At 36.8% G+C, this 22,172-nt stretch overlaps 5 protein-coding genes across 5 annotated transcripts; 1 reads left to right on the forward strand and 4 right to left on the reverse strand.

The window, feature by feature from the left end:
• The first annotated feature begins 1,902 nt into the window (after positions 1-1,902).
• On the forward strand, positions 1,903-4,320 carry LOC18013691 (adenosylhomocysteinase 2). Its single transcript, XM_006418772.2, has 2 exons — positions 1,903-2,673; positions 3,103-4,320. The coding sequence occupies exons 1-2, from the start codon at positions 1,963-1,965 to the stop codon at positions 3,847-3,849; spliced, it is 1,458 nt and encodes a 485-aa protein (XP_006418835.1). The 5' UTR covers positions 1,903-1,962; the 3' UTR covers positions 3,850-4,320.
• A 692-nt stretch (positions 4,321-5,012) lies between these two features.
• On the reverse strand, positions 5,013-5,653 carry LOC18013871 (protein RALF-like 24). Its single transcript, XM_006418773.2, has one exon. It carries the CDS (start codon positions 5,569-5,571, stop codon positions 5,212-5,214), a length of 360 nt encoding a protein of 119 aa, XP_006418836.1. The 5' UTR covers positions 5,572-5,653; the 3' UTR covers positions 5,013-5,211.
• Positions 5,654-10,174: 4,521 nt separating this feature from the next.
• LOC18013872 (selenium-binding protein 3) lies at positions 10,175-12,287 on the reverse strand. Its single transcript, XM_006418774.2, has 7 exons — positions 12,167-12,287; positions 11,811-12,006; positions 11,492-11,719; positions 11,151-11,382; positions 10,940-11,047; positions 10,585-10,857; positions 10,175-10,497 (listed from the first exon to the last, which is right to left on the reverse strand). Exons 1-7 carry the CDS (start codon positions 12,282-12,284, stop codon positions 10,216-10,218), a joined length of 1,437 nt encoding a protein of 478 aa, XP_006418837.1. The 5' UTR covers positions 12,285-12,287; the 3' UTR covers positions 10,175-10,215.
• A 952-nt stretch (positions 12,288-13,239) lies between these two features.
• LOC18013873 (probable acyl-activating enzyme 16, chloroplastic) lies at positions 13,240-19,054 on the reverse strand. Its single transcript, XM_006418775.2, has 18 exons — positions 19,038-19,054; positions 18,710-18,867; positions 17,988-18,173; positions 17,592-17,706; positions 17,099-17,186; positions 16,364-16,688; positions 16,119-16,268; positions 15,911-15,978; positions 15,622-15,727; positions 15,347-15,505; positions 15,205-15,258; positions 15,043-15,123; positions 14,686-14,823; positions 14,130-14,289; positions 13,947-14,026; positions 13,712-13,860; positions 13,569-13,626; positions 13,240-13,482 (listed from the first exon to the last, which is right to left on the reverse strand). The coding sequence occupies exons 2-18, from the start codon at positions 18,863-18,865 to the stop codon at positions 13,390-13,392; spliced, it is 2,166 nt and encodes a 721-aa protein (XP_006418838.1). The 5' UTR covers positions 18,866-18,867; positions 19,038-19,054; the 3' UTR covers positions 13,240-13,389.
• A 910-nt stretch (positions 19,055-19,964) lies between these two features.
• Positions 19,965-21,628, reverse strand: LOC18013811 (probable glucan endo-1,3-beta-glucosidase A6). The gene is made up of 3 exons (XM_006418776.2): positions 21,529-21,628; positions 20,105-21,445; positions 19,965-20,002 (listed from the first exon to the last, which is right to left on the reverse strand). The coding sequence occupies exons 1-3, from the start codon at positions 21,572-21,574 to the stop codon at positions 19,965-19,967; spliced, it is 1,425 nt and encodes a 474-aa protein (XP_006418839.1). The 5' UTR covers positions 21,575-21,628.
• Between the last annotated feature and the right edge of the window lie 544 nt (positions 21,629-22,172).

The following is a 22,172-nucleotide window of genomic DNA, read 5'->3' on the forward strand; positions in this document are numbered from 1 at the left end:
GCGAAGAATAATAATAAAAATAATCAAATAAGTATATACAGTAGTTAGTGTGGAGTATAATCACAATCACGTTTAAAAGAAACTTTTGTGAATGTGGTAGTTGAGATTGAGGACTATTCTCACCGAACCACAAAGTGCCAAATTTATTTTGGAATGCTAATTATGGAGATTCATAATACTGTACGTGGCCCTTGCACTTCTACAAAAATAGACACCGATTGACCAACTATAATACAAGACCTGATTAAATTTTTGTTTTTTAATAAAATGTAATTGACTGAGGTAATAAACCATCTATATAATTCATGTTATCTAAAAACTTTTCAAAAGTATTTGGCATAGGATAGTCACTTTTTTACTCTTCGACTTCATATTATGGACCACAAGTCCACAACATATATATCCGTACTATCGTTACATATCAAATATCTACAATCATTTTTCATATCCATCTTAAACTTCTATGAAATATAACATAACATTTAAGCTCATAATCAAAATATTACTTTAAGGGCAAACTAAGAAAATCGCTTATGTTCTCCGAGTGGTCTCAACATTTACTCTGGAGTTTGGGAAAATAATTCGAGTTATTTAATTACGATTTCAAAGTTATTATAGACGTAGGTAATGGTAAAAACACCTACTTTATTTAACAGATCTTGAAAATTAATTTATTATTATGAGATTGAAAACAAATTCTCAATTCATGATGATTTTTGGTTTAGAAATTTACTCGAAACTAATATGAGTTTCGTTTCAGAATCTCTCTTAAGTATATAATATAGGCATGGTATATCTTTTTTTTTTTTGTTCAAAAGGCATGGTATATCTCTCCCCAAAATATCAAAGGCACAAACCGACATCACCCACATAGTTACAACGTCTCATTGCTTGCTTTAAATATTCCAAATATTTATGAAACACACATCAAAAAAGAAAATTTGAATATTTAATGAGTTCACCTTATTTTTTTGCATTTGTTTGTAGGGTTTTAAACCAGATCCACCGACGCTTTCCAACCTTACATTTATATAAGTTTCACACAATGGTATAACTTACCACCGAAATCATAAAAGAAAAATAAACAAACTCATGGTATATCGTGACAATTCATTGTGATTTAACCTATCATATTCAATGAATTGTTCAAAATTTCTGCAGCTTCCCATTTGATTCGACAACAACGATCTGTTAAAGATTTGCCACCATTCTTGAAATATGAGAAAGAAAATTCATCCCTAAAACATGTTTTAGTAAAAAGAGACTTTTAGTTTCCTAAGTATGCAAAATGTTTTCGAAATTTCTTAGGTCTAAACAAAACATAAACAAAACATACTACCTAGGTGCATAAACAAAACATACTAATCATAAATGTTTAACTAAAGACAAACAAGTTATTAAACAGATAAATGAGTAATTTAAAACATAAACAAAACAAACGTGGTCAACACAAAAAACAAAAACAAATGTGTACAATATTTTTAAAATTGATGATGAGATGAAACGATAAAAGAAATGATTTTAGTTTCATTTTCATATGGAAATATCATATATTGATGTAATTTATTTTCTATAATTTTCTTTTCCTTACGTTTTATTCTGTTTTTCCATTTAATATTTTTTAATAATTTATTTCTGTGTAAAGCTAGTAGTACTTTTTTTCCAACCAAGAAATAAAAAAATATTTTCTCACTAATTAACTGATTATTTTTCATAAGTGAAATCGAAAACAGAACTGGCTGAATTGGCCACCTTTTTCGGAAAAACCTAAAAAAAGATGAAAAGTCTAATTCTTTTACCAGATCCACCAAACTCTCTCTACAACTAATCTCAGCCGTCCATCTAAACTCCCGCTTTTATCTATTTAACCTCACTCGCTACCTTTCGTTTCTCCTCGCACACTTACTCTCACATCTTCAATAATAGATCGGAGAAACCAAAACAAAATTCAAATCTATTCCAATGGCGTTGCTTGTGGAGAAAACCTCGAGTGGCCGTGAATACAAGGTCAAGGACATGTCTCAGGCCGATTTCGGCCGTCTCGAAATCGAGCTCGCCGAGGTCGAAATGCCCGGACTCGTCTCTTGCCGTACCGAATTCGGACCTTCTCAGCCATTGAAAGGAGCTAGAATCACCGGATCTCTTCACATGACGATCCAAACTGCCGTTCTCATCGAAACCCTAACCGCTCTCGGCGCCGAGGTCAGATGGTGCTCTTGCAACATCTTCTCCACCCAGGACCACGCCGCCGCCGCGATCGCTCGCGATTCCGCCGCCGTTTTCGCCTGGAAAGGGGAGACTCTTCAGGAATACTGGTGGTGCACTGAGAGAGCTCTCGATTGGGGTCCTGGAGGCGGTCCTGATCTCATCGTCGACGACGGTGGTGACGCGACGCTCTTGATCCATGAAGGAGTCAAGGCTGAGGAGATCTTCGCGAAGACCGGTCAGTTTCCAGATCCGACTTCCACCGATAATCCTGAGTTCCAGATCGTGTTGTCGATCATCAAAGATGGTCTTCAGGTTGATCCTAAGAAGTATCACAAGATGAAGGAGAGATTAGTCGGTGTTTCGGAGGAGACGACCACTGGTGTTAAGAGGCTTTACCAGATGCAGGAGACTGGTACTCTCTTGTTCCCTGCCATTAACGTCAACGATTCCGTCACCAAGAGCAAGGTACTCGATTTCTTCCTCTCCAATAATCAATTTCCAAGCTCAAATTTGGCCAAATCTTTACCAATTTATAACTCTAGAAGACTAGATCTGATTCAATTACCAAAATGCGGTTGATTTTGTCAATTTTGTGTGTTAATATCGTTTGAGTATTGATCCATTTGTTTTAGCTGTAATTCTCTATGTGTTATCACTGATAATTCTCGAATTTGCCAAATCTTTACCAACTTCTAGCTCTAGAAGACTAGATCTGATTCTTGTAACAAACTGTTTTGCCCAATATGAAAAAAGGATTTTTGTGTCCATGTTTCAATTTTGAGTGTGTTCGTGTGTTCTGATTATTGATCCATATATGTGGAAGCAAGAATGTTTGCCTTTTTAGCTGTATTTTCTCTGTGTGTTTATTATCACTGATGATTGGCTTCTTTGCAGTTCGACAACTTGTATGGATGTCGTCACTCTCTCCCTGACGGTCTCATGAGAGCCACTGATGTCATGATCGCCGGAAAGGTCGCTGTTATCTGCGGTTACGGTGACGTCGGAAAGGGTTGTGCTGCAGCCATGAAAACCGCCGGTGCACGTGTCATCGTCACCGAGATCGACCCGATCTGTGCGCTTCAAGCTCTCATGGAAGGCCTACAAGTTCTAACCCTCGAGGACGTTCTCTCGGAAGCTGACATCTTTGTCACCACCACTGGAAACAAAGACATCATCATGGTCGACCACATGAGGAAGATGAAGAACAACGCCATAGTCTGCAACATTGGTCACTTCGACAACGAGATCGACATGCTCGGGCTCGAGACTTTCCCTGGTGTGAAACGCATCACCATTAAGCCGCAGACCGACAGGTGGGTGTTCCCGGACACCAAGACAGGCATCATTGTGTTAGCCGAAGGTCGTCTGATGAACTTGGGATGTGCCACTGGACACCCGAGTTTCGTGATGTCGTGCTCGTTCACAAACCAGGTGATTGCACAGCTTGAGCTATGGAACGAGAAGTCGAGCGGGAAGTATGAGAAGAAGGTGTATGTTTTGCCTAAGCACTTGGACGAGAAAGTGGCTGCACTTCACTTGGGCAAGCTCGGTGCTAGACTCACCAAGCTTACCAAGGACCAATCTGACTATGTCAGCATACCCATTGAAGGTCCCTACAAGCCTGTTCACTACAGGTACTGAGAAGAAGAAGCAAAGCAGAAAAAAAAGAGGCCAAAGCTTTGGTTTTATGGTTAAAGGCCGTTTATTGGCTATGCTATAATCCTAATGGCATTTAATTATTTGAGTTGGTTCGGGTCTGGTTTGGTTGGGAAAATTTGAGGTGATTGGTCTTCTGATTAGGTTGATCAAATATTGGTATGAATAAGGGGTTGTTGTTCTTGGTTTTGAGAGGCTTCTTTTTGTTTTTTTTTTTTTTGTTTTTGTTTTTTTTATTTATATATTATCTCAAGATAAATTAGTTTTTGTTTTACACTGTTTGTTAGGCTTATTTATGCGATGTTCTGTTTACCGGTTTACTTTTCAGAACACAAGTGAGAAAACAAGATACGTAAAGTTATTTTGGCAATATTAGTGGAAAATCTTGTCTTCTTTGAATTGTATGTATGCTGAGGAGTGAGGAGGATGGTCAATCCAAACATTCAACTTTTGACCTTTGAATCGCCTCAAGAATTTTTTTCCTTTAATTTTACACGACTCAGCGATTTATCTTTTCTGAATTGATTAAAATGCCTTGTGTTGTGGATAAATAATGACGAAACCTGAAATCGGAAACAAACGATGTTCGAATTCAAGATTTTTGCTGAATTTAAGAAGCCAATATCCTCAAAAAACTACTATGACAAATTCATTTCTTCACTAGAGAGCAGAGGATTAGGCAGTTTTTGATCCAGAAGACGCAGGCTTAAAATTAGAGTCTGTATATTGTTTTTGATTAGAGAGATTGTTCTGATAACATATTATTTATTTGAACATTACAGTTTGTTTTTTCTTTTTATAAAGAAAACACAATGAACCAATTCCTTCTCTGAATCATACAAACTAAAGCCATGACTAAGCTGAAGCAAACTCTGTGTTCAATGGAGAACTCAATAGTCATGTTCTTGAACTTGCAAGAATGACCAAATCAAGCTTTCTTAACTTAATGAGAGAAACAACCCAGTTATTTTGCAGCATATATACTCATCTCTATTGCTACTTCTCTCCAGTCAAGAAACGTCTAAATTCAATCTAGAAATCTAAATTATCCCACAACAACAATATAAGAACCATTTCAAATTATCCACAAACCCTGCACTTGCAATAATATTGGTCCAACTTTATCCAAAAATTTCAACAGTCTTCCATCTATCAATTAACTCAACACTTGCAATAATATTAGAAAATACCAATTATTCCAACATTGATTATACATTTAATTAAAGCCTTCTACTGTAAAACAACAACATTACAAAAACAAATAAGTTTTTTACTTGCCTCATCCTTTGAGAGAGAGAGCATTTCCACAAACTCATCATCAAGATCCGCATTTAAAAAAAAAATGTTTCAGGTCTTGATGTCGCTAGTGTCTCTAGCACACCTAGTAATGATGTTACATCCTCTACTGTAAGAATTGGCTTGTCCTGATCGACAAGCGTAGTAAGAAGCACCTGGTTTCTGACAAGGAACCATGTCTCTTCTTAGCGTTCCGTAGCTTATGTACTGTTTCCTCATCATCATTACTCTCCGGCTTAACTCCGATGGCATCATCATCTCCTCTCCTTCTTCTTCTCCGATTACGCCGTTCCGGTCAAGCATTGCCTCGGTTTCTCCGTTCACCGACGACATCGGAATCTCGACGGAGATTGAGAGATGGGTCTGAAAGAAAAGTATGGATAAGTAAACGAGAGCTAAAGATCTCGACATTGTCGGTGTTTGGAAAATTTTGGTAGATGTGGTGATCTATTGAATTTTCTCTGCGTTACAAACTCCAAGTGTAGCTAGCTTTCTTGGGGTTGTTAAACCGGTCGGTTTAAAGATAGAATCTAACTCTGAACTGTTACGTCCAAGTATTAAATTAATCAGATCTATTTTTGTTTTCATTGGGTTTCTTTCTCTCTTTAATGTTCTTAATTATTGTGGTCAGACAACAGACACTTGGTTCCTTTGAGAATTCATGATTAATTGTTGTTTTCCTTTCCAACTATATATTTATATACTAAACTTTGTTTTGTTGTATAATCATGTCGACTTAGGATATTACTAATTTTTGAAATAATTCGTTATAGAAATAGAATATAGTTTTCAAAATCAGCATGTTTAAATGTAGTGAGATGATTTTTTTTTTAAAAAGAGATAATCCAACATTCTAATTTGTTTTTAATTCATAAGAAGAAATTAACAAGTAAATACTTTGGAGGGTCATTAACTCATTATGATTAATATGTGGGGTTTGGGGAGTAAAAGAGATAATTAAGGCGTTAGTGTCATGCCACCAAACAAGTTCAACAACCCAACTACATCTTGCTTAGCTGTTTTCATTGACCCTACACACTATATTTTTTTTTGCTTCACACCAAAGCATCAATATGTTTACATCATTGCTTAAATCAAAAGGTTAAAAAAACCCATAATATTATCATTAGAAAACCATTTTCTACAGAGCTTATTTATATTTCTTTCAGTTTAGGTATTTTAATAGGAAAAATCAGTAAATTGGGGGATAGAATAGTTTTTGTTGTTTCCCTTGCTAACAAATGCAAATAACACAAGAAAATGAAGTTTAAGTCTTCTTATAGACTCGTTTCCTATGCTTTACTGACTTCATTTTCTCTTCTCTATGTTCCAATTCATCAACTTCAAGTTGTCATGTGTTTAACTCAAATCAAGTATGAGATCAATAATGGTCAACCGGTCTAATACGAGCCGGACAAAGCCGCCGATAATTATACAAGCCAATAAATTAGTATACAGAATGAAGTATTTTCTTTGCGTTAATCTAAAAATATAGAGTTAATAATATATGTAGCCCACCTTGTTTTGTAAATGTCCACAGTATTAATAAAAGGAAAGCTCACCCAAAAGAGAACCAAATAGAAAACCCGAATTATGCCCAACAAGTAGTAAAGTCTAGGAAGTAGGAAATCTGACCACAATCAGCGACCACGACAGGCTTATAAGGCGTTCCTTGAACGGATCTGAACTTGAGAACACATCATTTTTTTTTCCTGTTTTTTTGTCTATTTGAGAACACATCAAAAACAAAATCGATTATTTTTGACACAACTTTATTTCTATGAATGGTCCTACGAGTATAGTACCCTTTAAAACGATATTTTGAAGGAGATATCATTTGTGACAACCTAACAAAATAAACACTTTTTCATAATTGGAGATGATTATGGCATTTGCTTCCATATAAAAGTAAGGTGATACTAACATTGCCGCATATGAAGAAAGAAATTAGTTACATAATAGAAAATAATTAAGAAAAAGGGTCTGTAGCAAACTAGCAATAACCATAAAATGGTCTGTATTCACGAAATGCCAAAAAAGAAGAAGTAATCAAAATGCTTTTACTATACACGCTGGAGAGAGCACAACCACACGTATTAAGGAGCTGCAAGTTCCAAGCTAAAAGATACAGACAAGTCATCACTTGTTCCCAATTTGTTGTTGTTTTTTTTGCAAAAAACTAGTTTGGTGTATAGGCATATGAGGATTGATACTGTTACAGATTGCCATGATATAATGTATAGTTAACGAAGAATGGGTTTTCAACTAAGGTTCACGACATGTTAAAAAAAAAAACACTGATGAGAATTTTTCAAAACATATTCTAGAAGTTTATGCATATCCGTTATTCAATGGTAGCCAATTTAAAAATAGAAGGTAAACAACACCAAACAAAGAACAAAAAAAAGAAAACTTTTAAACAACACAAGTTGCCACCTGAAGTTAGGATAAAATCACTAAAAAAAAAATACTATTTCATACAGAGTCGAACCATCATAAATTGATACTCCTAAACCGTAGAAAATATTTTTAATGGATTTTCGAAGGATATAAATTTTTTTAATTAAAAAATCTAAAGTCAAAAATGAAAATTATATTATAGTAAAAAACTCGTATTAAATTTAAAAGGTTTTTGAAATTTGGAAATTATAACAAAACTAAAAACAAAACAAAATCATACTAAATCTGGCGGGAAATCCAGGAATTTTGATTTAATGAAATCATACTCGTGAGATTTGCCTTCGTAGTGGTGAGCTCTTGTTGCGTACTGACAAACCGCTCTTCTGTGTCTGTTTTTGATACTTCCAAAGCAAGCACTTTCTCATGGAGCCCTTTGCTCACTCGAATCAAGTCTTCGTCGTGCAGCCTTACCCAACCCCGGTCGATGTCCTTTGTGAACGGGTACCTCCAGCAGAGAAAACAAAATTTAGAACATAACATAACTATGATCTAAAGTGAAATATAAAATGTTATAATCAAATTACCCGACAAGTGCCTTCTCCTTGTCCATTTCTCTGACCCATGGCCTGTTCTGCCAGTGCTCTCTCCAACTCCGCGATCTTCATATGTGCGGCTCGCAACTCATCTCCCAACTTAAAACATTTTAGTAGTTCCAAGTTCCTGGATGATTAACAAACAAAAAAACCAGTAAAATATATTAAATAACTAAAAAGTAGATATGAAAACGTACGTAAAATACTTTTAACTAGCCACAAGCGAACGATATGATTATATATTATCCTAAACTGGTATATATAAGTTATAGGTTGCCATGGAGAGGACACCTGGACGGTCGTGCTTCCTGACGAAGTTCTCGTCCGGGAAACGAGGGCCGTAGATGGATTTGCCTCCTGATCCGTCTCCGTGAGTGACAGGAGGCTAGCTATATATGAAACATTCTTATCAAATTATGAGGAAATGAGTATTTACAAATCCCGTATTCCTCTCGTTCTTCATTTCTAAACATTGATAGCACAATACAAAGTTTACAACCATGAGTTACCACTTACCAAACGCTAGCTAAACAATGAGTTCGTACTATCGCTTCACGTTCAATGGACCTTAAGTGATCTTAGGGGCATCGTTTCCTAAGGCCAAGGCATGACTTCTCTTTTGGATTTGCCGACCAATGTGTAGTTGACCGGTTAAAAACAGGGTTTTTGATGTTGTACTGATGAAAACCTCCATGAAGCCAGGAGGTACTACTACTAATGAGGAAGACAAGTTTTGGTCTAAGAATATATAATTCATAAACATGTATTAACAAGTAAAAAAAAACTAGAAAATCAATCTTTATGAAACTGATGGAGTATACACTTTTGAAGCTTATATACTAACCGTTATCTCAGATAGCTGCGCATGAAACTTAACGGCCGTAGGGATTCAAAGAATTGCAAAAAAATGTATTATTTTCAATATATATATATATATATATATATATTATGTAGTAAACACTTAAAAGCTAGTACAAATCAAGGAAGCAAATGTAAGATCAATAAGAATGACGTTTACAACGGTAGATCTTAGAGCAGCCTCTAGTGTAGTGATTGCTCGGCTGAGGAAGACAAGTTTTGGTGTAAGAGCTCTTCCACAAGCCGGCTGGTCCGGTTTAAGAGCTCCGTACAAAATCCGTTTCTTCTCCTCCATGAACCTATGGCTAACCCATGATTCCATCATCATCATCATCTCTCCTTCTGCCTCTACCGAGCTATTGCATGGAGGTTCAGCGGCACGTGCAAGACACACGAGACTGATCATGAACGTGATTGTCATCAAGAACTTAGAGTGTGTTTTCATTTGCCCCTCCGGTGTGTCGGTATCTGTAAAGGGAATGTTGTTAATGCCAATGTTTATGATTAGTTACATTCGTAATAAATAGATTTTATGTTTGCGGATGCAGCTATTACTCGGGAGATCCTACTTCACCTAACATGGAGGCAATTAATTTTGTCCTTGTTAATTTAGTACATATATCATCATATTATATATCATCATATTATGTTACGACTTAGATTAATATGCATGTCCTTTTTTTTCCCTTGTCATTTATACGTCTATTTTTGTTTGATTTATATGATCATTTACAAATTTGATTACACCAAATTTCGAACTTATAAAAAAATTATACTTCATACGCAATATAGTATATAGTATACCACCATAATGTCATCAAATAGTACATACATAGCTTTTCACTTTACAGGCCAATTCTACTAGTCTACTACAAGTACCACTAAACAGTCTCTCTTCACAATTTGCCAATTCATTTTTTGTCCTCTTATACTCACTTTTAAACCACAATTCAATTCACACTTTTCATATCCTTTTACTTGTGTCGATATTTTTATGTTTCATGCTTATTACAGACGACACCCGATCATTATAATATACATTCTTGATTATAAATTCTTACATCCACATCAGTTATGCGTGCTGTGATAGAAATCCATAAAAAGTTTCAACATTTATTATATGTTCACACAAACCCATAAAAAGTTTGAATTGCGTTCCAAATTCCCATAGAAATCGTTTGTGTAGTGAAAAAAAAAGAGAGAGCTAAACCCAGATATCGGAGGTGCAGTCTCCGCCAGGATATCTCATCTCGTGAGCGAGTGCAGGACCATCCGGTTCAGACCCAAAGTCGACGAAGAAATTAGGGTTTATGGAGAGACCACCTTTGTCTATGTCAACATCAATCTGCAACATGTGTGAGCCTTTCTCCACAAGCTCTGGGTAAAACTGTTTGTCCCAAACACTAAACAACGAGTTCGTCACGTACAATCGCTTCCCGTCTAGGCTCAGCTGAAACATCTGAGGACCTCCTCTCAGACGCTGATCCTAAAAATAAAAACCAATAAACACATGCATTAATAATTACAATACCGTGTAGAACAAGTAACATGACTAATATATGTTTCAACGGACCTTGATCTCAGGTATATCGAACTGAAAGGTATTGCCTTCTTCTCCAAAGGCCAAGACATGGCTTCCTTTTTGTATTAGCCCGCCTACGTGTAGTTGACCGGTTAAAACCGGGTTTTTAGGGTCCTCGATGTTGTATTGACGAATATCTCCGTGAAGCCAGTTGGAAAAATAGAGGAATCGGTCGTCGAGTGATATTAAGAAGTCGGTGATAAGCCCTGGCATTTCAGGGAGGATCCAGTTTTCAACTTTCAGAGGTTCCACCGAAATCGCCACCTTCAAAAACGGAGCTTGTTGATAAGATAAACCAAAAGAAATGAATAAGATTCATAAATGATGTGGAAAGTATACTGTATACCTCGTGGCTCCATGTTTCATCCTCGTTCTTGAAGAACCTCACTATAGTACTTGACAACGCACATCCTGAAAATCCCATAGCTTTATCCGGGTCATGCAAGAATCTTATCTGCATCAGAAAATAGAGCAGGATGAAGACGCGGTTTTATTACTTGTGGAGGAAGAAACCAGTATCTGTATGTAGAAGCTGAGATTGGAAGCTTAGGGCCTACCTCTAAGGGTAAAAGACCGGTATCACCAAGGTCAAGTATCTGTTTCAGTTCACCTTCGGGCCAACTATAGACATGTAGATGTTTTCCATACAAGCCATCAGAGACGTCTTTTAGATCAAAGCCTTTGGTAAATGCGGCCGGTGCTCCCCAAGAGGTACTGATCATTGTCTTGTGCCGAGGTTGGTACCAGAAATCATACCCAAACAAAGGACTGTTTCCTTCTTTCTCCCACCTATTTTTAACAAAAGTTAAACCGAGGTTACTCAAAACCTTAAAAGATTAGGTTTTGCTCATCTTTCTTGCCATCCACGAAAACAGTACTAATTTGTCATCAAAGTTACCTTCCTTTGACGTTAAAGTCGGAATCAAGTAGGAGAAACCCACTGCCTCCTGCGTTTCCATCTTTGTCCCCAAGACAAGACACAAGCAGATCTCCAGAGGCTAAACAATGCGGTTGATGCGGATAAGCTAATCCCGTCTTCTCCAAAACCTCTGCAGGCTCTACCACTCTGTACAGAGATGGTTCCTTCGGGTTTGTTTTAGTATCAATCACGTAGATACGACCAGACCTTTTCCAACAAGTTATAGATGAGAACACAAAACATAATCAACTTTTCAGAGCTAGAAAAACAGAGGAAAGGAGTTGTTTTAGTTTCTTACAGAAGAGAGGGCAAGATGAGATAACGTCTATCGCAAGAAGGGTCACTATAGCAAGAGCTGCACGAGTTCCAGCCTGAGTGATGAAGCTCGTCTCCAAGATAAGGCATTGATAATCTATGGATGACACTAGAGTATGTCGATGAACTCGGATCCACATCTACCGTTGCTAAGTAATCTGGCTTGTCTTGACCGGTTCCTGGACCAAAACAGTTACAGAGAAGTTTGTATATTGTACTGAGAAGACGACCACTTATTATATAAGTTTGAGATCCAGAACAAATCTTAATGAAAGTAGATTTTCTTTTGAGACTCTTCATTTCAACACTTTATATCTAAAAGAGCATCAAATTAATTACCGGTGTATATGGCAGCGACATAAATGAGTTTCTCGCGTGGACCAGACATTGCGAGGAGAGGCGTGGCGTAACCCGGCCCGTTCTTGCAGCAATCTCCACCGTGGTTGCTCGCTGCCATCACCACGTCTCTCTGTTTCCTCTACCAAGCTGGCTTAGTAATAATATAGCTGCTGCTGTTTTCAATGATTGCTTGCATTTAACTCGATATATTCTGCAAGTAGGAGTAAACTAATATACGTATTAATTAAAGCGTCTTCTTAATTTGTTTTCGGCCGGCCAACATATTATATTTTGATCTATTAAGTGATACAACAAATCCACAGAGATTAAACAAAAGAGCCACTAAAAAGCAGAAAACCAACCCACTAAAGAATAAATAACACAAAACTACATAATTAGGTGTTTCCCCAACAGCCAAATTTGGAAAGATTCATTTCATTACCATATTCATTCCATTTATTCGGTGAAAACGAAATCAGAATATTACCATGAAAGCTGTATCTCAATGACAAATCTCTGATCAATACAACAATGGAGGCAGACAAAATAAAACCTAGAATAAAAATATAAAAATAACATAAAAACACAAAAAAAACACACTAAATGTTAATAAATTACACATGACATGCCACTAATTAAACTAACTGATGTGCCACGTGGTCCATGAAGCCGAGAGATGTCGAGTCATCATCAGACCCATCTCAAATCGGATTTTTTTCCAACCCTAGTCGACGATAAAGAAGCAGCATCTTTATTTAAAAAACCACGTAGGTACTTTTTTTTTTTTGTCGGCTAACCACGTAGGTACTAATCATTTGTTTTACGGATTCTTTTTCTTATATAAAGAAACAACTAGTTCCATATCAAAATGAAATAACATATATTTATAGTTCACCTAATCAAAGCTTTACGCAAGTTGCAATATAATATAGTAGTATCAACAACTACCAATCCACCCAACATATAAGCTTAGATTAGCTCAAAGCCTCAAATCTTTGGTTCATAAACTGGTTTAATCGACCAACAGATTAATAAAAGAACACAAAAACTTGGAATGGTTAATTACCAAATAATACCATACAACTGGTGTGCTTTACTCATTTTTTTATTAATACCTGAACCGATGTTTGTAGTTTATATTAACAAGGGAGTGAGAACCGGTCCAGAGTTTTGCTAATCCTTAACAAAGTAAAGCTAAAAAATATGACGCTAAAATGTCTAGTCTACTTGTAGAGTCTATCTATCTCATCTTTGTATTGATCAACCACCTTGTCCCGTCTTATTTTCATTGTTGGTGTCATGAAACCGTTGTCTATCTGCAATGAGATTCATAAAATGTTCACAAGAGCAGGCAAAGGACATGATTATCAATGAGACCGAACCAAAAAAAAAAAAAACATACCGTGAAGGGCTCATCCACGATCAGAACCGGTCCAACTTGGAACGAGCATTCTGATGTCCTGCATGAAAATGTAAACTATACACTTAATGCTTTTGAGAAGGAGCCAAACGCTCTAAGTGTAACAATAGGTTTTAAACCATTACCATTTCCTCAGTTCTTCGTAGACCATGCTCGTTATCGTTTCCTTGCTAAGTTCGTTGACTTCAGGATCTACAGGTGATATTTTCTGCTTTGCTGCTCCTTCTGCTACTTCTTTGTTTGGGATAACAATAGCTCCAAGGCGGCGTTGGTCCTGAGGACACATCAAATCCGAAAGAATAAATAAGTGAAATAGCCCACAATACTATTTGTTCCTAAATTAAACTATTAAACAAGTACCTGTCCAATAACAACTATTTGGTGAATCAAGTTGCTTCTCATGGCCGCTTCTTCAATCTCCAATGGTTCCACGTTTTCACCTACATCCAACAAACTGCTATCAAAACGCAACATTTTTTTTGCAGCAAGGCAGTTTCAGTTCACTTGTGTTCATTTTCTGAGGAACCGGCTTATATGATATACCTGTGGAAAGAACAATTGTGTCCTTGGCACGGCCTTCAAGAACGATGACACCTCCGCAGCTACGACTCCTTCCTGTTGAGTGATGAGGAGCAATCCAGCCCATATCTCCAGTATTTAACCATCCATCCTCATCTATAACTTGCTTGGTGGCCAGTGGATTCTGAGCATATCAAAAAGAAAAGATTAGTTAATCTGATCTAATCACCAAAACCAAAAGCATTCATTCTAAACACACAGAATGTTTTAGGAGTCAACAAATGTTGCAATAAAGAAAGGAAAATGGACTGCAGGTATTCTATATTTCACATGGGATTTATGAGATCAAGATGAAAAGAGTTTCACATAAACTAGTTAAGATGAGGTAGACTAGAAAACATCGATAATTACAGACTTGAGTTAGTTCTTCTTTAAGAAAACAGAGGTGAAGAAGAAACATCAGATGCTATACAGTATCGATAAGCAAACCGACTATGGAAGCAAATATATAATATACTCATGAAGAGAAAACTTGAACTGCTTTGTCAAAGATAAACAAAGAGCATAAAGTGTGTATCACCTTATAGTAACCTTTCATAACCGGCGGGCCTCTGACTTTGACAATGCCCTTTGAACCAGGTGGAAGAACAGTACCAGTCTCATTATCTACAATTTTGAATTCTGTATCTTTAATAGGATGTCCAACTGTGCCAAGAACCTACATAAAAAGGTACCAAATTACAATATCAACTAGTTGATATACTTCAAGAAATTATGAAATGATGAATGATATATAAACAGAAAAGAATGGAGAATTGTAATGTCATATATACAGTATTTTCCTAGATGGATTCTTTAATAGCTCTTTTGGACTAATTTGTGACCCCAAACATTTGGTGCAAGATGAGACCTTATCATCCCATGATCTCAAACTTACATTACACCTAAGCCTCCGAGCAGAGATAACCGGTGAGGTTTCTGTCAAACCATACCCATTTTGTACATTCACACCGATGGCCTGCGCAAAGAACAAAGTCTATTTACATATGGACAAAGAGTACCTTGTTTGATGCCAAAGAAAACATATTTGTCGTCTAACCTCGAAGAACTTGTCAACATGCATAGGTAAACTGCCACCTCCACTAACACCAGCCTGGAAGAAACAAATGATGAATTGCAAGTCATTCTTGCAATCTTTCTTGCAATCTTTCTTGTAAGATAAAAGAAGGTTGTGAAACTACCTTTGATATTCCAATTGAGGAACGGATTTTTTGGTGCACAAGCTTTTCAGCCAACATATGCAATGGCCATAGGACAAATGCAGCTACTCTTGCCCACAACCAATCCACCAAAGAGACAATATACATTGGAGGCTTTTCATTTTTCGTCAAACAGAGACCCTGTACACCAGAGCAAAGAACTTGTGATGACTCCAAGCATCACATATAGGAAACAAGCAGAAAAAATATTTTAACCAGCACAATATACAAAAGAGGACATCATACGAGTCATGAACCTCGTAAATTCTTCTCATCTCCATATATGCCAGGCTGATTTTGATCAATGTAAGCGCCAAAAACTTACGAGTAGCGGAGCTTGTAGAAATTTGCTTTTGAATCCCGCTGCAATTCACAGAAAAACAGAAAAATATGTTTAGCTTAAGAGCCTCTCGACTGCGAGAGATGGCTTTAAAATATGTAAACACATGTGCATATGCTCATAAACTCTTATCAGTAAGCTTCTGTATCAATAGAACCTATCTGAAAGTATCTTTGTGAAACAGTTTTACTTGTAAAGTAGTATACCTGTAGAGTGTCTCATATACTAAAGGAACTGAAATAAGATAGTGTGGCTGATACCGCTTGAGATCATCCTATACCAGAACAATAAAAAATATAAGATGTTTCAAAGCTAAAATACTTTGACTTAAGATGCAAAGTTTAATCTTCTCCCATTTTCAAGAATGCTTCTTTATAATGTCAGGGTGTAACATATAACATAGAGAGGCTTTACCTTTAAGAATCTTATAGACGTATACTTTTGCTCAACTCCACATGTAAATATGAAGTATTCACAAGCCCGTTCATAGGCATGCCAAGAAGGCAGCATACTTAGAAATCTTTCACCAGCTTTAGCTGGCACAAACTCGGATAAATTTTTTATCTGATTCAAGAAACAAAATTAACTTTTTTTCAGAACGTAATAGCAAACTCAGTATTTTACTAATGATGACATAAATATTGGTTTGATTCTTGAACCTGGTGTAACAAATTCTGATGTGTAAGCATGACACCTTTTGGATTTCCCGTGGTTCCGCTGGTATACATGATCGTGGCTGTATCATCTGGATCGATGAATTCATATTCATACTTACCAGCATCCTTTGATCCTGCAAATTTTGCTCGTCTCTCCTGTCCTAATTTTTTAATTTCGTTGTAACTATACACTGGTGTCTGCCTATTCGTTGTAACCAACGACGATTTGTCCCCCCAGAGAAGTATCACAAATCTTAGAGGTGCCTTGTAAGTAAACGGCTCAGCTATGCGGTTGAAAAACTCAGGGTTATCCACAACAAGAGCTACACTGCAAGACAAGGCACTATAAGTTATCAAAACAAGGAACTAATAAACCATTAGCTACATGAGTTGAGGCAGTACACATAATATTAAAGGACCAAAGACTTATGTCTCTGTCATTCAAGAATATCCTTGACTAGTTACACCTTTATTGAAGAACGACAAGAAATTGTCTAAAACTACACCTAATCAAGACTGGGGATCACTATTACACCAAATGAAACCTCTCTTTGGACTCAACAAGACAGCTAGATGAAATCTGATTAGTTATTATTAGATGAAATCTTATCTCCTTGAGATTTCTTTTGAAACTCTGGTCAGATATTTATTGAAAAAAGCTTTTTAAACAATCCCAATCTTTTGTCTTTATCATCACCAATAGCAATATAGCATGAACCAACCAACTCTTAGGCGTACCTTTCTGAATGACAGTATATCTGCAATAACTCTTCAACAGAGGATCTGGATCCTCTAACAACATTGACTGCTCCTGTTGCCATTATACCTGGCACATAAAGTTGTAAAGGGTACGTAAACATACTAATTACCTGCGTAAAAAGAAAGAAAAAAAAAATCGAAGAACCGAAGGAAATAATTAGAATTATTATTGCAGTAAAGAAGGGTTGCTAAAACAACAGAGAACAGAGAGATATTATTTAGGTGTTTTGATGGGTGAAGCACAACAAAGTTATAAAGTAAGAAAAGCAAAGAGCAGAAACAGCCAGAAACATATCTCGACAGATCATTGGTTCTCTCTGGAATGAAAATGGCCAAGATGGTTAATGTATTAAAGCTTAATCTTCCAAGTTTATTGGCGCCGTCCAATAACGGTCAAGGCTCTCAAGTGTTGAGCAAGATTATGTAATAGAAAGTGATTTTCGGACCAGCTCTGTATAATCAACCATGTTACCTTGATCAGCAACAAGCCACCGACAGGAGTTATCAGCGAAAAGTGCAATCTTCTCATCTGCTTTCCCTCCAACGGCTCGCAAACCCTCAACAAAGTCCAATATTTCTTCTTCCAACTGCAGTTTCAAGATAATTCTAAATCAAAGCTCATCCAAAAATGTAACATCACTGAGAAATTCAAAAGCAAATCAACTACCTATCTCAGAACACAACGATTTATCAAATTATCATCTTAGGTGGAAAAACCAGCTTAAAAAGCTACAAAGATAAATGTGATGTAAACATACTAACACCTAAAAAAACTCTGTTTCAAAAGTAGGAGGATCCTTACATAATAGAAGAACAAGTGAAACAAGCAATGAGATGCCAAAACAACACTGCTAAATAAGAAATCTACCTGTTTGTAAGTGAATGTAGAAGGAGGGTCATGATAAGGATCAATCACAGCAACTCTGTCACCAAACTTCTCCGCAGATGATCTCCAAATATCAGAAACAGCCTTCCATTCATTTGACCGCAAAGCGGCAGGCAATGATGAGCGTTCCAAGAATGGTGAACAGCGCCTTAGCTCTTTCTCCTGAACCTATAAGAAAGGTACACAATTTGAATGTTACAGATCATGTTCAGGAAAGGTTGATTTATAATGACAATAATACGGTTTTGAATATGTCAAAATACAGGTCAGAGAATTTTGAAAAAACTATAAAGAGAAGTTTCAGGAATTAGGCTCTTCAAAACCTGATGATGATCAGAAGCAATTCAGCTTTCATACGACCTAAACTAGTCTTGTGTAGTGCAAAGCTAAACTTTTGACCATCCCTAAAGTCAATCCTCAGCAGATACTATTTACTCAAATTACTTCTAAAACCAAAGTCACCGAGAAAATACTAAACTTTTTTTTGGATTTGTGGGAATTAATATTTGCTTATCTTCAGTTTCGACAAACAAATAGAGTGAATAACTTTGCTGAGTTCTAAACTCAATTAAAATTTCTACAAACCCAAACAAAAAGGTTGGATTTTTAGAACTAATAATCACTCAAACCAAAAGAGTGAATTGGTCAAAGGAAGAAAACCAGAAAAAGGAACAAACTTTTACTTAAGTGATTAAAGAACTCACCGTGGACTCGCAGCGAAGTCGAGAAATCCGGCGTGAAGAAACACAAATCCGGTGGGCAAGAAGACCCTTGAAATTCCGGTGAGAATCTTGAAATTCAAGAGGAGAGGAGAAGAATCTCGAAACGAGAATCGAAGGTGCCAGAGACGTTGACGCCATGGCTGAGAGAGAGGAGGAAGAAAGGGTTAGTGGTGTTAGCGTGAAGATGAGAGAAAGAGAAGGAGAAAGATGAAGAAGCAAGTAACATAGAAAAGGACGAGAGGAGCATGTCGATATCGTGATTACGATTATCACAAGAAAAACAAAAAAAAGAAAGAAAGAAAGAAAAGACCAGTTGGTTGGCACCGCTGCAGAAGCATGGCAACTTCAGAATACACAAACAGAGGCGATACTTACACGAATATAAGAATTTTATTTTAGTTTTATATTTTTTTTTTATTACCGTTCTCTCTGACTCACTTACAATGTTTTTTTTAATTTTGTTGTGTCTTTTTTATATTTTACCTTATAAATGAATTCTGCATACCAAAACTATGATGTTTATAAAGTTCAATCTAGCCATAATTAATATAATTTTATTAGTTCCCAAATTTGGTGATTTTCCTATAATTTTATTTCCAAATATAGTACGCAATGTTTTTTTTTTTGTCAACACAGTACGCAATGTTTATTTTTAAACAGTAGATTCTTTTTTTTTTTAATGTTAAAAAAAAATTAGAACTTGTAAATGATGACAAGTGCATTTTAAATGTTTAACTAAGATACTTTTGTGGAATTTTGATGATGTTCTCGTAAAGTGTGAATCTATGAAGAAACTTTGTTTCTGAACCAAATATTTCAAGACAAGGATAAAAAAAAGGTGGTCCTCTAGTGGATAACTCATGAGTTTATTTTGCATTTTTATACCGAAAGAAACGAATGTTTTTTTTTTTTCTAAATAAAAGAAACGAATGTTTGCGGCTTTTCTTTTTAAAATAATTATCTTAAAAAAAAAAAGTCAAAGCATCTTAAATCATTGATATATTACTGGATAGATGAGGCATGAAACAGGATTTAATAGTCGCTTAAAAATTTTAACTGGTTATTTGATCTTTCTTAAGAATCTCTCAGCAAAGTGAAACAAAGGAGTAAAAACTTGGAATAAAAAGGAAATCAATAATTATCAAGCATTATAATAATTTTGACTTAATACAAATGAGTTTCAGCTTGATCTTCTTTTTAATCCTTCTTCCACACGCCTGAGTCTTGAGGCAGGATCTCACAGGGAAACGCTAGGGAACTTGCAACGCTCATTTCCTAAAAAAATGTTCATAAAAAAGTATTTAACTCATTCCTTAAACAAACCACAATTTGCATATAGTTTTCTTGTGAGACAACTAATAAAAAAAAAAAACTCACCAGGGTTGGTCGTTGTCTCACGCGCCAAGCCATTGAAGTAGCAACGAGAGCTTTGGTTCCTGAACTGAGCCCAATACGAGCTAAATGCATAGCTTGCGTGCCAAGTAACCGAAACCGGCGCGTAACACTCTCTTCCCGGCGCCAAAGCTGCACATGTAACGTTGCTTCTTCCGCAAGCAAACTCAAGCGCTTGCCCTAACTCAGCCTCGCTGGCTCCTTCGACCACCACACACCAAACATTCCCTTTGAACGGAACATTGTTACTCGGTTTAGGCATCGAACCGAAACTGTTAACCTGTCTCGTCCCGCTGAAATCGATTTCGTAGATTCGTGTACCGTCCGGGTTCAAAATCCCCCAATGCCTCTCGGTTCCCGAACCGGGTTTCTGGTTTTCATTGAACAATGAAAACAAAAACGTCGGTATAGGCGAACCGCGTCTAGCTGGTGTACCGAGCGGCGGGTTAGCAGTCATCTTCTTAATCAAATTCCGGTTATACGTCGCCGCGTTGGGAACATTGGCTCCGGTTTCGTCGATATCTCCGGCATTAGGCCACCCGGTTTCGGAAATCGCGAGCCGGATGTTTGGATAACCGAGCTTGGTCATCGCGAAGATAACCGAATCGAGCATCTGGTCTAGAAGATTAGTGTAAACCAAACCGGATTGAGGATCGGTATAAGTTGAATTCGATTCGAAGAGAGCGTAATCCAAATGATTGTTAACCGGATCAGTGGACCAAGGGAAGTAAGGGTAAACATCGAGGAAGAAGAAAGAGTTTGTCCCGTTGAGAAACTTGAGCAACGGCGAGATCACCGGAGCGGTGATTTCTTCCCGGAATGTACCACTCGACGGAGGAAAACTCGACCGGAGAACGTCCATGGCGAGAGGTGTCCCGACTTTGATGTTGTGAATCCCTCTTGCTCTAAGAGAGTTCACGATCTTGCGCATCGCTGGGACAAGATTCGACCAGATTTGCTTGTCTTGATCGGAACTGTAGCTGAGGATTTCGTTTCCGACGAGGACAAACCGGATTCTTGTTTGTGGGTGATAAGGAAGGACGTTAGTGTTGACCCAGTTGTCTGCTGCGGCTTTATCGGAGCCAACTGAAATGATTTGGTTGTTAGGGACCATGATTGTGACGTAGAGATTGGTCTGAGAGAGGAGTTTTAGGGTTTCTGGATCGGCGTCGTAGAGCTTGACGTGACCGGCTTTAAGGGATTTGATTAGGTTGATTGATTGGTAAGGAGAAGGGAGATTGTTGCCTAATCTTCCATAGTTGATACCAATCCTGCTTGCAAGTGATAACAATGTTTTGTTGTTCCCAATTGCATAGCAACATGAACCTGTAAAAAGAAGAGAAGATTAGGGTAAGTGAATGTGTCTTTGATTATTGAATCATGATGTGTTAAGTGCCAATGAGACTTACTTGAAAGGACAAGGAGAGTGAAGAGGAACAGAGCAAAAGAAGCCATTGGAGAAAAATGTTGTTGGGAGGAGAGTGGTGAGTGGATTTTGAGATGAAGCAGAAGAGACTTGTTGGAGGGTATTTAAGAGGAGATTAAGAGATTGTGTTTTTAAGGATTAGATATAATCATTCATGCAAGAAAAGCTTTTTATCAACTATTGATTTGTTTCTTGAACTCTCACAGTTCTTTGGTGTTTTTCTTTTTCTTCTTGTTTGGGTTTTTGTTTTTAGTTAAGTATAAGGATTAAAGATGTTCAAACAAAAAAAAAAAAAAGAGTATAAGGATTAAAGAAGACTGGTTGGTTGGCTGGTTCAAAGGAAACCAAAAACGCTTTGTCAAATTATTCAGTCAAAATCCGTAGATGTAATGCTAATTGTTTTTAAGTGAATGTTGAATATTTTATTGCTAATCAAGAAAAGTGATTTTTACATGAATTAAAGGAAGAAATATGGCTATACTTTTATACAACGGAATGATGTGTATTTTCCCAGTGCTGAGTAATATGTAGTTTACTTAATTTATTCCGATTTTTTTTTTTAAAAAAAATTAACAAACGTTAGACCAAGTAGATTTATTTTTTCCAGATCGTTGTTGAAAAGAAACC

This window comes from Eutrema salsugineum, unplaced genomic scaffold, assembly GCF_000478725.1.
Source record: "Eutrema salsugineum unplaced genomic scaffold, Eutsalg1_0 scaffold_4, whole genome shotgun sequence".
NCBI lineage: Eukaryota > Viridiplantae > Streptophyta > Magnoliopsida > Brassicales > Brassicaceae > Eutrema > Eutrema salsugineum.

Excerpts from the sequence above, each read along its gene's own strand:
- LOC18013873 (XM_006418775.2), bottom strand. The coding sequence starts at position 18,865 with ATGGCGTCAACGTCTCTGGCACCTTCGATTCTCGTTTCGAGATTCTTC. Across the intron at positions 16,269-16,363 it reads ATCAGAATTTGTTACACCAG|ATAAAAAATTTATCCGAGTT; the intron begins GTTCAAGAATCA and ends TTCTTGAATCAG. Across the intron at positions 14,027-14,129 it reads CACAATTGTTCTTTCCACAG|GTGAAAACGTGGAACCATTG; the intron begins GTATATCATATA and ends TGTTGGATGTAG.
- LOC18013811 (XM_006418776.2), bottom strand. The coding sequence starts at position 21,574 with ATGGCTTCTTTTGCTCTGTTCCTCTTCACTCTCCTTGTCCTTTCAA. Across the intron at positions 21,446-21,528 it reads CACTCTCCTTGTCCTTTCAA|GTTCATGTTGCTATGCAATT; the intron begins GTAAGTCTCATT and ends TTCTTTTTACAG. Across the intron at positions 20,003-20,104 it reads TGAGACAACGACCAACCCTG|GAAATGAGCGTTGCAAGTTC; the intron begins GTGAGTTTTTTT and ends ACATTTTTTTAG.
- LOC18013691 (XM_006418772.2), top strand. The coding sequence starts at position 1,963 with ATGGCGTTGCTTGTGGAGAAAACCTCGAGTGGCCGTGAATACAAGGTC. Across the intron at positions 2,674-3,102 it reads ATTCCGTCACCAAGAGCAAG|TTCGACAACTTGTATGGATG; the intron begins GTACTCGATTTC and ends GCTTCTTTGCAG.
- LOC18013871 (XM_006418773.2), bottom strand. The coding sequence starts at position 5,571 with ATGTCGAGATCTTTAGCTCTCGTTTACTTATCCATACTTTTCTTTCAG.
- LOC18013872 (XM_006418774.2), bottom strand. The coding sequence starts at position 12,284 with ATGGCAGCGAGCAACCACGGTGGAGATTGCTGCAAGAACGGGCCGGGT. Across the intron at positions 12,007-12,166 it reads TGTCGCTGCCATATACACCG|GAACCGGTCAAGACAAGCCA; the intron begins GTAATTAATTTG and ends GTTTTGGTCCAG. Across the intron at positions 11,720-11,810 it reads CTCATCTTGCCCTCTCTTCT|GTCTGGTCGTATCTACGTGA; the intron begins GTAAGAAACTAA and ends TTGTTGGAAAAG.